Source organism: Gasterosteus aculeatus, chromosome 13, assembly GCF_964276395.1.
Source record: "Gasterosteus aculeatus chromosome 13, fGasAcu3.hap1.1, whole genome shotgun sequence".
Lineage (NCBI taxonomy): Eukaryota > Metazoa > Chordata > Actinopteri > Perciformes > Gasterosteidae > Gasterosteus > Gasterosteus aculeatus.
Genome location: NC_135701.1, coordinates 23,504,277 through 23,518,878, shown reverse-complemented (window position 1 = coordinate 23,518,878; position 14,602 = coordinate 23,504,277). Strand labels below are relative to the sequence as shown.

General features: G+C 44.2%; 1 protein-coding gene and 1 long non-coding RNA gene across 2 annotated transcripts; both read left to right on the top strand.

Moving 5' to 3' along the window:
• Window positions 1-2,239: 2,239 nt before the first annotated feature.
• Window positions 2,240-8,915, top strand: LOC120830945 (noelin). Its single transcript, XM_040195980.2, has 6 exons — window positions 2,240-2,723; window positions 3,387-3,536; window positions 4,848-5,003; window positions 5,160-5,379; window positions 5,679-5,785; window positions 6,530-8,915. The coding sequence occupies exons 1-6, from the start codon at window positions 2,658-2,660 to the stop codon at window positions 7,190-7,192; spliced, it is 1,362 nt and encodes a 453-aa protein (XP_040051914.1). The 5' UTR covers window positions 2,240-2,657; the 3' UTR covers window positions 7,193-8,915.
• A 3,960-nt stretch (window positions 8,916-12,875) lies between these two features.
• Window positions 12,876-14,358, top strand: LOC120830907 (uncharacterized). Its single transcript, XR_013451964.1, has 3 exons — window positions 12,876-13,004; window positions 13,128-13,240; window positions 13,428-14,358. It is a non-coding gene; the product is annotated as an uncharacterized LOC120830907 (long non-coding RNA).
• The last annotated feature ends 244 nt before the right edge of the window (window positions 14,359-14,602 follow it).

The window sequence follows — 14,602 nt, the reverse complement described above, 5'->3', positions numbered from 1 at the left end:
CCCTGCACCCCATCCTGAAATTTCAAAATTAAAGCCCCATGGAGGATATTCTGTAATTCATGTAAACATAACATAGTATGCATAATATCGTCTCTCTCATCCAAAATGTAATTCATCCTGCATCCTCTCCTACTAAACGCCTCACAGGAGAAAAAACTTTACCTTCATTCGGGAGAAAATATGGAAGAAGTCCGTCACATTAACATTACATGCTACATTTCATGGGTACAGTAATTATGACATATACATGCGTTTGATTAATATAACAGTTCTTAATCTAGCATACTAATTAATATAATAACTCATAATATTTCATAACACACAAACTACAATTCTAACACGTCATGATTACGTAATTCCTAACGCTAAACGTGCTCTTTTGCTTAAATGCTTAAAAAAAACACTTCTCCACGCCGGCCTCAGACGCTGCTGCACCACTACCTCTGTTTGACCCCTCCCCCATGACCCTCCATCTCTAAATGTCACCACGTTGGTTGCCGTGGTTTCAGCAGCAGCGTATCGTTGGTGATATACATGCTCGGCCTGTCTATGTGCTGGAATGTAAGGCAGGTGAATCTCATCTCTTTCCTCACCTCCCTCACCCCACCTGTCCCTTCCTGACCCTCCCTTCCCCTCTGGACCTCACCTGCCCCCCCCCCCCCCCCCTGCTGGTTTGACGATCCCGTTCTCTACCACGTGGTCCGCATCTTCTACGCCAAGAGCAAGAATGATGATCCCAGCCCCGTTGCCCCGATCATCCCTGCGGCAGATTTCCCGTTACTGTGGCCGACCACTGCAAGCCCCCCCCCCCACCCTCCAGGCCTCCCTCCCCCACCCCACTGCCAGGCTGCAGGCCTTCTCCGCAGTATCCTGAGCTGTGCTTCCTTGTTAGCTCCCTTAGCTTCTTGGCCAAACAACAACAAAAAAATACCCCAAAACCCCTTTATTGAGCACAAAAACGTTAAGAATAAGATCAAATAAGCTACATTAATGAGAGTTCCACACTCCTCCCTCACAGAGAGAGAGAGAATCTGCCTCACACACTTTGAAAGAGATGTTGTTTCCATGACAACCAAATGAGGAAAATCATTATTCATTTAAAGCTTTTTTTTTATCCTCCATCTGTTTTCCTTCTTCATTTCTTTGTGTCTCGTTGGGACTGAAACATCTTCTCTTCTGTCCTGATCAACTCTGCAGACTCATTCTTATCTGAGCGTTTTTGTTCAATAAGCAGTTTGATCAGACGGGAAGCTGTTCGGTTTATTGACAGATTGATTTTCACAGCTTCGTGTCCGCTCTGATAATATAATACGATAAAACAAACATACTTACGCTTAGCAACAATACTGCACACCACTGCTATGTAATATGGCATTAATCTATACTACGGTACACAGAGCAGAGGGAGGAAGGAGGAAGAGCAGAGGGAGGAAGGAGTAAGAGCAGAGGGAGGAAGGAGGAAGAGCAGAGGGAGGAAGGAGTAAGAGCAGAGGGAGGAAGGAGTGAGAGCCGAGGGAGGAAGGAGGAAGAGCAGAGGGAGGAAGGAGTGAGAGCCGAGGGAGGAAGGAGGAAGAGCAGAGGGAGGAAGGAGTAAGAGCAGAGGGAGGAAGGAGTAAGAGCCGAGGGAGGAAGGAGTAAGAGCAGAGGGAGGAAGGAGTAAGAGCCGAGGGAGGAAGGAGTAAGAGCAGAGGGAGGAAGGAGTGAGAGCCGAGGGAGGAAGGAGGAAGAGCAGAGGGAGGAAGGAGTAAGAGCAGAGGGAGGAAGGAGTGAGAGCCGAGGGAGGAAGGAGGAAGAGCAGAGGGAGGAAGGAGTAAGAGCAGAGGGAGGAAGGAGTAAGAGCAGAGGGAGGAAGGAGTGAGAGCCGAGGGAGGAAGGAGGAAGAGCCGAGGGAGGAAGGAGGAAGAGCAGAGGGAGGAGGGAGGAAGAGCAGAGGGAGGAAGGAGTGAGAGCCGAGGGAGGAAGGAGTGAGAGCCGAGGGAGGAAGGAGTGAGAGCCGAGGGAGGAAGGAGTAAGAGCAGAGGGAGGAAGGAGTGAGAGCCGAGGGAGGAAGGAGTAAGAGCAGAGGGAGGAAGGAGTAAGAGCCGAGGGAGGAAGGAGTAAGAGCAGAGGGAGGAAGGAGTAAGAGCCGAGGGAGGAAGGAGTAAGAGCAGAGGGAGGAAGGAGTGAGAGCCGAGGGAGGAAGGAGGAAGAGCAGAGGGAGGAAGGAGTAAGAGCAGAGGGAGGAAGGAGTAAGAGCAGAGGGAGGAAGGAGTGAGAGCCGAGGGAGGAAGGAGGAAGAGCAGAGGGAGGAAGGAGTAAGAGCAGAGGGAGGAAGGAGTAAGAGCAGAGGGAGGAAGGAGTGAGAGCCGAGGGAGGAAGGAGGAAGAGCCGAGGGAGGAAGGAGGAAGAGCAGAGGGAGGAGGGAGGAAGAGCAGAGGGAGGAAGGAGTGAGAGCCGAGGGAGGAAGGAGGAAGAGCCGAGGGAGGAAGGAGGAAGAGCCGGGGGAGGAGGGAGGAAGGAGTGAGAGCCAAGGGAGGAGGGAGGAAGAGCAGAGGGAGGAGGGAGGAAGAGCAGAGGGAGGAGGGAGGAAGAGCAGATAGAGGGGAGAAGGAGGAGGAAGGACAGCAGAATAAAGAAGGACAGACGACTAGATAACTGGGTTCATTAATTGGACACAGATGGAGTCTGAAGAGAATCTGCTGAACGTTTTTCTTCTGCTGCTTATGGGATCAACCTTAACTGTGGTGAGTACTTCATGTTTATTTCTATGTTCTACGGCCTTTTCTAATATTCTGCCTTCTATTTATATTCTATCTTTCTGTTCTATTGTGTGGATGTTCTACTATCTTTTGTCCTATTCTACATTCTACATTTTTCTATATTCGTCAATAATCAGTTCAAACGGTTAAGAGCTAAACAAGAGGTTCTTCCCGTAGACCAAAGAACATCAGGTGTATTGTTCAAGTAAAACGTTCTCCCCTAATGATGAGAGCAGGATGAGGGTGTCGGAGCGTTTTCTCAGTGGAACACAGATTGTGTGTGTGTGTGTGTGTGTGTGTGTGTGTGTGTGTGTGTGTGTGTGTGTGTGTGTGTGTTTGTGAGATAGAAAGAGAGAGAGAGAGAAGGAGAGGGGAAGAAGCTCAAAACAAAAAAGACTATAACTACAAAATGGCGGAGGTGTTGCTGGGAGGCTGCATCTGGACACCACGGTGTCCTGGTGTAGATGAACCTCTTTGTGTAGGGAAATCTATGGGTCCATGTAAGGACGTCTGTATGCTAATAAAACAAAAAGGTAAGATACAAAGCAAAGTCAATCTTACGGAGTCTCTAGGTCAACCAATGAAAGCTCTACATGGCAGCAGTTACAATCCTCAATCCTGGTTTCCTTCTGGTCTCCTGCCGGACAGGTGGGTCCTTCTGTTCCTGAGGATGGCTGGCAGGTGTACAGTTCGGCTCAGGACTCTGAAGGCCGATGTGTTTGTACAGTGGTCGCTCCCCAGCAGACTGTCTGCTCCAGAGACGCCAGAACCAAGCAGCTTAGACAGCTGCTGGAGAAGGTAGAAGATACTACTACTAATACTTCTAATGATGAAAAACATACTGACAATGCTGATGACACCTTTGCTGATTAGAGATGTTGCTACTCTCCATATCTCCTTCATTTCAGGGTTATATCTCCTTCAGGATTTCACCTTTAATACATTTTTGTTGATTTCCACAGTTACTCTAGAGCAGGGCTGCCCACACCTTGTCGGCTGGCGAGCTAATTTTTAAACGAGTTTGGCGAACCAGTAGTAGCAGTAAACGGAAAAAGAACGCTGCAACGATAAGCACAAAGAGAGGCGATATTTAAAAAAAACGAGCCTGTTATCTGTCAGAAGCGAGAGAACCGTCACAACCATTCCATACATTCTTGGTCATTACCTTACTCGGATGTCTTGCACTGATTGGAGTCAGCCAGGGTGGTTTTGAATGAAATTAAATATGTCCGTTAGTAAGCAAGGATCGTTATATAGAGCTACCAAGTTTTCCCGTGGCCGACCGAGCATGCATGGTGACCTGACGTGATTTTTTTTCCAATGGCGGGCGATCTACCGGCACTGCCTTGGCAATTGACCGGTTGATCGCGGTCAACCTATTGGCCATCCCTGCTCTAGAGTCCTGCATGCGAGTCCATCAGATGAGATGAAAATTCCCCCTTTGGTGTCCAGAAACTGGTGGTGGCGGTAGAGAATAAATTGCTCCAATCCTCTGATATGCCGGGTTTTACTGCAGATTAGAGGTGTCAAGGGTGGTGGAGGGGTGCCTTTGGTGCGTGCTGCCATGACAACTGACAGCAACAGAGAGAATAACAACTTTAATGCTTGACAGCGCCGATGCGATTGCTTTACGGAAATGGTGCCCCCGTCCGGTTGGCTAGTAATAAAAGAGCCCGCCCCCAATCAGCTGGCAGTGTTCCCACAGGGGGAAAGGAGGCAACCTGGGAGATCGCTCATCGCACATTACTGTGTGCTGCACTTTAATGCTGATGTACCTATGAGGCTACCTTCGTGCTACTGACACGTCTGGCAAGAATACGCCCAACATGGCAAACTAAAGATCTGATCAGCAACAAGGTCCCCATATACCTTAAGTCTACCTAGAGGACCTTGGGTCTCCCTTACATAGATACACAGGGGCTGCAGGCTGGAAGCAACAGAAGACCGGAGCTGTGCAAATAATATTTATCTAAAAATGAACTATGACTTTGTGATTGTGTTTAGGCCAGCAGAGAATGCCTGGGTCGGGCCTCACATCCCACCACTGATGTGTGTGTGTGTGTGTGTGTATATATATATATATATTTATGATGTTATTGGATTGTTTAGGTTCAGAATATGAGTCAGTCCATCAATGTCCTGGACCAGAGGACTCAGAGAGATCTGCAGTTTTTGGAGAAAATGGAAGTTCAGCTAAAGGGTCTGGAAAACAAATTCAAACAAGTGGAAAACGGACACGAAAGCAACATCGCCAGACAGTACAAGGTACCGCCCACATTGTGACATGTTTTACACTACCAATCCCCAGCTAGTATGAAGTCAAGTCTCTAACTCCCTGAATAATCCTTCAGGAGAGCAGTCCCTTAGCGATGACATCAGTGATGTTTGGAAGGTTATTGATCTCTGTTGTCTGTTGATCAGTCCATCAAAGCAAAAATGGAAGAGTTACGTCCTCTGATCTTGGTCCTGGAGGCCTACAAGGAGGACGCTCTGCTGGTCCGACAGTTTAAGGAGGAGGTGGCCAATGTGACAGAGTTACTGGGATCACTGCAGGAAAAACTGGGAAGTCTGGACTACCAGGAACTCCACAGTCGAGTGATGGACCTGGAGGACCGGCTTAGGGCCTGCATGCAGAGGCTGGGTGAGTAAACGACCAAGGATAAAAAGACGCAAGATATAGAGATAAGAGATATTCTCAAGTACTCACAAAACCTAACAGTATTTCTGTGGATTATCAAGCTAACAGGGACTCAATAGGGAAAGAGCAGTTTCTTAATGTATAGTTTAAAAGCTGTGAAATGCTTACGAAATCACAGCTCTGGTATTTGCAAGTGTTACTGTATTTTGCCTGCACTGTGCCTGTACCTATGCCTGTTATTTTATCTGTCCATTTCCCTCATGTCCCTGTCATTATTATTATTCATGCTGTAATAATTTCAGCCTGTGGGAAGCTGACAGGAATCTCTGAGCCAATCACTATCAAGACATCTGGATCGAGGTTTGGATCGTGGATGACGGACCCGCTCGCCCCGGCTGGAGACAGCAGAGTGAGTCAACAAAAAACACCAGTCATAGTTTTATAGACATTCTGCAGGTCAAGGGACCAGAGTTTGTTATCAGAAAAGTGCTACTTACAGTTAGTAAACTGAATAGTATTGACCAGTGAAGGCAGGTAAAAAGGAGAAAAGAGAAGGAACAACATCAGATCCCTACTGCAATGGTGTAGCGATAATTAAGCTTTTCATTAATCTATAATCTACTTCTGAAACAATCTGGTTTTAAACGTTGAATCTCGAGTTGTTCATTACCCTAACCCTAACCCTAACGTAAACAACAAGCAGCAAACCGAAGACGCATCAGCCAGGATATCTACAGAAACCACTAAAATAACCCTCCTCAACACTCGTCCTTAGACTCATGAGTTCAGAGCTACGCATTGTTCAGACTTGTCATTGAGACCAATGGATTCTGAAGTGATCTTCACATGTTATTTCTAAGTACAATTGAACAGAGACCCATGTTGTAGAGGATGGTAGTTTAAGGGATTTTTGGGACTTAATTTATAATTCATTTTGTGTTATGATGAAATAATAATAAGTAAAGTATAAGGTATACGGGTTATTCAGTATATACATCTTATTTGTATCGTTTTTACACACACAGTCACAAACACAGTGGACAATGGTCACACAAATATTTACACATTTTTAGATCAGGAATCAGGAATCAGGAAACATGTATTTACCAAAACATTTAACAAAACAGATATTTTTTTGCTTCTTTTTTTTTAGGTATGGTACATGGATGGTTACCACAACAATCGCTTTGTTCGGGAGTATCAGTCAATGAAAGACTTCATAACTGCAGATAATTTCACCTCTCATCGCCTGCCTCACCCCTGGTCTGGTACCGGCCAGGTCGTTTATAACGGATCCATTTACTTCAACAAATTTCAGAGTCACACAATCATCAAGTTCGACTTCAGCACGTCCCTTATCAGCCGCTCACGCCAACTGGACTTTGCCGGCTACAATAACATGTACCATTACGCCTGGGGGGGACACTCAGACATCGACCTCATGGTGGACGAGGGAGGGCTATGGGCCGTTTATGCCACCAATCAGAACGCTGGAAACATTGTTCTCAGCCAGTTAAATCCAAACACTCTTCAGATCATCCACAGCTGGACCACCAACCACCCGAAACGCAGCGCCGGCGAGGCATTCATGATCTGTGGAACTCTGTATGTTACTAACGGCTACTCAGGTGGAACAAAAGTGTACTACGCCTACTCCACTAATTCCTCCACCTATGAGTACATTGACATTCCTCTGACCAATAAATACAGCCACCTGTCCATGCTGGACTACAACCCTCGAGACAGAGCGCTGTACGCCTGGAACAATGGCCACCAAGTCCTCTACAATGTGACTCTCTACCACATCATCCAGTAACACCAACGTAGGAGAGGAGTAAGATCATGAAATATAAAGATATAGTTTACAAAAATCCTCACAGGCTCTTGTACAAAGTCATTGGGTCCTATCCGTGTCCCTGGGACAGAGAAGTATATTGGCCTAGCTTAGCATAAACTCACAGGCAAAGAAAATCCACCTTCTATTGAAATCAGGTGTGACCGTTGCATGTTGTTAGTGAACCAGTCCATCCTGTAATCAGCTGCTTTATTTTACTGCTAATCCTGCTAAAACGCCTATGTTTTGATTAGACATTTTAATTTTACACCTGTAAAATGTACCAACATGGACATAATACCACGAGATATTTGCTTGTGTGGAGCCGGGCTAGTAGTTTCCCTACACTTCCAGTCTTTGTGCTAAGCTATGCTAAACCTCACCAGGGCCTATCTCCTTACTGGAGCATCTCCAAGTTTTGGACTGTTAACTTCTATATTAAGTTTGAGTTTTTGCATGAAATCAAGGTCACCTGTTTTGGTTAATGACCACATTTTTTACAAAAGCTTTTGAAAATAAAACACTAATCACAAAGAAATTGTCTTTTACAAGAACAGACAGTGAAATGTTGAAATCTTATCATTTTGGATACTATAGATGAGACTTTGTAAAGACTTAATGATATCAAACTTATTGTTCCTATTCTGAAGTAATAATAATTGTAATGTATTTTCGTACTATTGAGTATTATACAGCGATAAATCATTCACAACAATGTCATTACATAACTCGGTTCATCATTTGAGGTAAATTGACGAGGGCTCAAAAGGACATAATTTCTTCCGTCCACTCTGCTGTTGGTGTGTTGATTGTCATATTTAATCAGGTTCAAAATTGAGCATATTTGAAATGTGGCCTCTTTGAATGACAGGTGACTGTGGTCTCTCATGTGGAGCTGATAGCTGTCTTCTCTGCTACGAAACCTAGCCTCCAGCTTCACTGCCGATCCACAGCGTTACCTATTTTTAGATTTAATTTGTGTCGTTATGGCTCTTCAGGAACCTCTGGGTGAGGTCACATCCATATTTTCTAAAGTGTAAAGTGCTCATATATGGAACTTGTAGGAGTTTCCCTACAGGTGTTTGCATCCTCCTGTGCATCTTTTAGGGATGCGGTCCATGCCTGTTTTAGGCTCTGTTTGGTCAGTTTGCATTGTTTTGAAGTAAGACCTCTGGTTTGTTCATGATCATTCTGTCCAAAAGCAGATCAGCAAGAAAAAGTCAGGATTGATGAAAATGACCCTTCTTGAACTGTGTCTGAATGGAGAAATATGGGCGGGATGAAGATCAGAAGGTGTAAGACATGCATGTCAGTGACGATCTGTCATTAATGTTATTTTCTCCTGCTATCACCATTTTTTCCATTATCATATTTTACATTTCTGAAAATGAAATGTCTTTGTGTGAAGCAGTACTTTTAGACTTTATACACATCCTGGGGTTTTGTGGTTCATTTTATAATGTTACTTTCCGTGTACTGAGATGTCTTAATTTACTTTCATGGTTTACAGTGTTGGCAACTGGTAGAACAGCAGTGATTGTACTGAGCTACAAGAAAGAAAATGATTATTCACAGACTGCGTACAAGTAAATGGATTTGTCCCTGTTGGTATCTTCTTGGATTATATTGGATTTAGTCACCCAAGCACAATGTGATACTATTATTTGTTTTTAACTAAAAATAAAGATGATCCACTTCACATAAACGTTACAGCATTGTTTGTATTATGTTAGAAAAGGATGGTGGTCAGAAAAACTAATTATACATATTCTCTTTTATTTTGGGGTTGGATAATAACCAGGATTGCTATTCGGCAATCATCTACTTACTTACTTATCTCCTGATATTTTGTGGTGTTAAGTTAAAGGAAATAAGTGTTACGGCATGTTGTGGCAGGCCCAAATGCAGAGACCAGAGCCCTGTTCCTCGTACGTGGTTCAACTATGTCGATCAAATGTCCGATTATCCAGCTCAGATTACCGAGATGATTGACATCAGACTATCTCGGTTCCATGAAGGCGGATCGACGCTCAAACCGTTTTGTTAGTTTGAACCAGATGTGAATCATCAGGATAATCGTCTTTCGTCAGAAGGCGGAAGAGTCGATCCCACAAAACAGGATTTTTTAACAGTATAACGGCAAATAAACTTAAAGGAAGAGTCTTTTTTCTCCGCTGACGAGCAGGAGATGATCATGAACATATGATGAGATAATATGTTCATTTCAATCATTTCTGTCAGATGAATTTAATGTATTATACATATTTGATGTTGTTCATTCTGTACGTCCATCGCAGTCTGTCCGTCCCTGGAGGATCGTCCTGTGTCTCTAAAGGTTTCTTCCCTTTATTCTCCCCATCAAACACTTTTTCATTGTTTGGGGAGTTTTTCCTGTCCATGTGAAGGTTTCTGGACAGAGGGCGTCACATGTGTACACACTGTAAAGACACATGAGGCTAATCTGCGATGTTGTGCGATACAAAATTAAATTAAATGAATCCTATAATCATGTTAAAGATTGACAGCGCCCCTCTGCGACGCCACAAGCCCGACAAAGAGAGAGTATGAAGAGGTGTGTCTTTAGTCTGAAGATGTGAAGGCTCTCTGTGGTCCTGATGTCTTCAGAGACCTCCTTCCACCATTTAGGAGCAGGACAGCAAAGAGTGGAGATCTAGTGGAGTGTTTTGCTCTCAGTGAGGAGGAACAAGCAGTTTATCACATGCAGAGCGGAGAGTGCGGGTCGGGATGGACCAGGTCCTGGATGGAAGCTGGACCCCATCCATTCACAGCACGGTACGTGAGCACCATGTTTAGAACTGGATGAGCCACCGGTACCAGTGAAGAGAGCGGAGGAGTGGAGGAGTGAGGGAGAAGTTAGGAAGGTTAAAGACCAGTGGAGCTGCTGCATTCTGGATGAGCTGCAGAGGTGGAATGGTGGTAGCAGGAGACCTGCAGGAGAGAGTTACAGTAGTCCAGGAGGGAGACGACAAGAGCCTGAATCAGTACCTGCGCTGCCTTCTGAGTGAGACGAAGACATATTCTCCTGATGTTGTAGAGTGTGTTGTTGCAGTGATGTTGTCACGCCCAGGTTCCTAGCAGTCAAAGTGGGCAAAGATAGCAATGGAGGGGTAGTAAAAGACTTCATAGAGGAAAGAGCATTACTTTGTCTCAATGATGGTAGTGGCACTAGGGTAGATGTTACTCGAAATGCAGTATCCTGCTTACTGTAGATCTCACCTTGGAAATATGAGTAAGTTGTGTGAATGGGATATATTGAACAAGTCTAACATAGGAAGGGACCATTACCCAATGTTATGGTCATTAAATTGCAGAATCTTTACACCGGAGGGTAATACAATAGAAAGATGGTGTTTTCATTACGCCAACTGGTGAAGATTTAAAGAATGCTGTAGGACGGCATGCAATGATCTATCTTTAGAGGGTGATGTGGACAGCTATGTAGTTACGACGCTGCATACATAATATGAATAATTATGTTCTAAAATAGGTACAATATTTCCCTTTACAAATATACATCAAGAAATTGAAATCCCTGACACTGCATACTTAACCAGGTTTTCAAACGAAAATTATATTAAACAGAACATTATTCATAAGTATGCAGTGTCATAACTACATCTCTGATGTTTATAACAAACCAAACCGTTTGAAAATCGGTTGAAAATTGAGCAAGTATATACACGTACCACTACCAACACAACGTTATGGGCAGTGCTGTAGTGGTAAAATTAGAGGTGGGTAAACTCTGAATTTTTTGTGATCATACAGACCTCGACACGATGTGAAGCAAGGCAACACAAAGCGTCGCGACTCAGTTAAGCTGTCCTGGCTATATTGCATTATGTTATCAGTAAAAGTCATATACAATCAATGATAATGAATACATGTGTTAGTAGTTTGTAGTTCATTAAATCTATGAAAACGGTGAAGAAAAGTATGACAACACAACACAATTGCAGATTAAGAACTATCTACATACGGAGTCTCCTTTTTACAGTAGTGCCCAGAGGGCCTCCTTGTCCTCCACGTCAGGTCCTGCCTTGCACAGAGGAGCCATGAACCCCAGAACCCCGCGTTCTGGGGTTCATGGCTCCTCTGTGCTTCTCTCTCTATTGGACCTGGTGTTTCTCCTCTCCCTGTGCTCTCTGCATCATTGCCTGTCCTCTCACTGCCTGAAAAAATATGTTGAATTTAAGAGTTAACCAGTTAAGCAGCCTGTCAATTACACTGACAACATAAGTTAAAGGAACACTCATGTACTACCTATGTCATCATAAATAACCTATACAGCATGGTTTTTTCACATTGAGAACTGACTTGTTTTCTAATCTACGCGTCACCAGGCGTTTTTCTTTTACCGTGCACGACCAGCGAACACAGAGCTGCGTAAAAAGGTTGGGGACCACTGGGCTGATCCGTGTGTTTACACACCTCCTGGATCCTGATTGGTCGCTGCTGCAGCCGCAAGGCACTGATTGGATGCTCACAGATCGTAATACAGCGCAGATGAACATGATTCAGACTACGGCGTTTATATGTTCAACAATAGGAAACGTAGTCTTAGCTGTTTTAAAATTACACCAAGTTTATTTCGGATTATTCCAACGGAAGAATACAAGGCGCAGGGAACTTTGAGGTGCGTAAACGCTATTTATAGGTGCGTAAACGCTATTTATAGGTGCGTAAACGCTATTTCCCAAATTCCAGAGGTGCGTAAACGGCGTTTACGTGCGTTTACCCTCCACTACAGCCCTGGTTATGGGTGAGCGAGCTGCCCGTACCAAGATGGCCCCCATGTGCGGCATTCTAGACTCCGCCGTAAAACATCTAGTCTTTGCTTCATACTGCACATGTCACTTTAACTGTAATTTTTCATTCGTTACTTTGTCGTCACTCGTCATTTTGTCACTTGTTCGTTAGTGCACTATTTTTTAATATTTTTTTACTTTTTAAATATTTTTAACTTTATTCTCTTATTTTATACTAACCCATATCCTTATTCTACTAACCCATTGCATTAGCATTTCATTTTATTTTATTACTTGTGCACTGCTGTCTTGTTGTCTATTGTTACACTGTCTACTGTCACGCACCAACCGCCAAGACAAATTCCTTGTATGTTTGACATATTTTGGCAATAAATGTTTCCTGATCCTGATTCCTGAATCAATACTATCCATTATGACGTTACATTTAATTCAGCTGAGGCTTTCAAAAGCGACTTACAATATGTGCATTTCACCACGAGGGTTCAGACCTAGAACAGGAATCAACTTGGTAGAATTTCTTCATAGAGCTGAACTCTAGTTCTGTTACTAAAGTGCTCCTTATCCAATGTGTAGTCTGAAGAGGTGTGTTTTTACATTTATAGACTTTATTATATCCTAATATCACTGAGGAGCTCATTCCGCTCATACTGGTAAGTGATGCAGGGAGAGGACTGGTGGCACCAGCCGGTAGACCGGCCAGGATGGAGTTAGAGGAATGACCTGAACCCCCTGAGTGAGAAGGGGGCGCATATCGTGACTTCTCCCCCCTCATGAGTTATCAAGACCGAGTGTGATGAGGGTTATTATTGTTATCTGGAGATGAAAAACACCCAAACACATTTGATAATCAGCAATTTATTTGATTTGATTGACAGGGGAGATCCTGGAGCAGGTGAGGGGGGCGGGGCCTCCTCAGCAGGTGTCTGTGTTGGACCTCGGCTGTGGAAAAGGAGGAGATCTGCAGAAGTGGAGGAGAGGAGGAATCAATCACCTGGTCTGTGCAGGTGATCTGTCATTATTTCTTTATTGTTCCGGTTATATTAGCTCAGGTTCTTTACACCTCTTATGACGGGTGCTCACATCTGTTTTATGTGACATAATTTGATGTACTGTGTCTTTATTCTCAGATATCGCTGTCGTGTCGGTGGAACAATGTCAGAGTCGTTACGAAGACATGAAGAAGAAAAGTCACAGCGAGAAAATCTTCAGTGCTCAATTTATCAATGCAGACTGTTCCAAGGTAGACAAACATCATCTAGATCAGTTCACTGCTATCGCTGTAGAACAACATCATCTAGATCAGTTCACTGCTATCGCTGTAGAACAACAGCATCTACATCAGTTCACTGGCATATGTATGTAGAACAACATCATCTAGATCAGTTCACCGCTGACCAAACCCCAACTCCTTTGTCATGTCTACACAGGAGGTTTTCTCAGAGAAGCTGGACAATCCGGAGCTGATGTTTGACATCTGCAGCTGTCAGTTTGTTTCTCATTCGAGAGCGAACAGAAGGCTGACATGATGCTGCGAAACGCATGTGAGCGTCTGAAACCTGGCGGTTTCTTCATCGGAACGACACCTGACGCTTTCAAACTTGTGTAAGAACAAACACCCCCAGGCTCAGTGACTGACGGTGTTTTATATCAATATATGAGTAACTCAAAGCTTGTCAATGATTGTCTGCGTATAAATACACTGACTAGGTCAATAATGCCACTTCTGCTCATCCTCGACGCTTGGTAAACGCCAAGTAAACGCTTGGAGGCGTCGGACTCTCTGTCGTTTGGAAACAAACTCCCTAGGAAGGTGTTCCAGGCACGGCCAGCTGGGAAGAGGCCCCGGGGAAGACCCAGGACTAGGTGGAGAGATTATATCTCTGCACTGGCCTGGGAACGCCTTGCGATCCCCCAGTCAGAGCTGGTAGATGTGCCCCGGGAAAGGAAAGTTTGGGGTCCCCTGCTGGAGCTGTTGCCCCCGCGACCCGACCCCGGATAAGCGGTTGAAAATGGATGGATGGAGGGATGGACACTACAAGCACATTTATTCACTGTCATTGATTGTATATGACTTTAACCGATAATATAATGCAATATAGCCAGGAGAGCCTGACACGTTGCGTAGCGTTGCATCGCGTCAAGGTTTGTATGATCACACATTTAATTTTACCACTGCAGCACTGTTTAGGACTGATAGCCTAGAACATGTTGCTAGCTGCTAGGCTACTTCCATCTCATCATCTCCCCTGCAGACGACCACCACTGTGTCCCTAAAAGACCGTGGTTTGTAAAACGTCTAAATGTGGGGACATTGTTGCCACTTGAAACACATCAAATGATGGAGAGTTGAGAGCAAAGTTCAACATGTTCCGCCTCCAAGATGATCACATGTGTGCACTTATTGTAAGTCGCTTTGGATAAAAGCGTCAACTAAATGACATGTAATGTAATGTAGTTTGTGTTTAGAATACAATTAAACAACTGTGTTAAAAACCACACTTTCTAAAGTGATTACTCGTTAACTTATAACATTTAAGAGTTAGTCTTTAGAAGGAAAACAAACTTTAATTATGTCTAATCCTGATTAATGACGTTTCACAAT

What these genes read in the sequence shown, in the direction of transcription:
- LOC120830945 (XM_040195980.2), top strand. Translation starts at nt 2,658, where the DNA reads ATGGAGTCTGAAGAGAATCTGCTGAACGTTTTTCTTCTGCTGCTTATG. An exon ending in TTAGACAGCTGCTGGAGAAG is followed by an intron (nt 3,537 to 4,847) that starts GTAGAAGATACT and finishes TGGATTGTTTAG; the next exon opens with GTTCAGAATATGAGTCAGTC. An exon ending in GGCCTGCATGCAGAGGCTGG is followed by an intron (nt 5,380 to 5,678) that starts GTGAGTAAACGA and finishes TAATAATTTCAG; the next exon opens with CCTGTGGGAAGCTGACAGGA.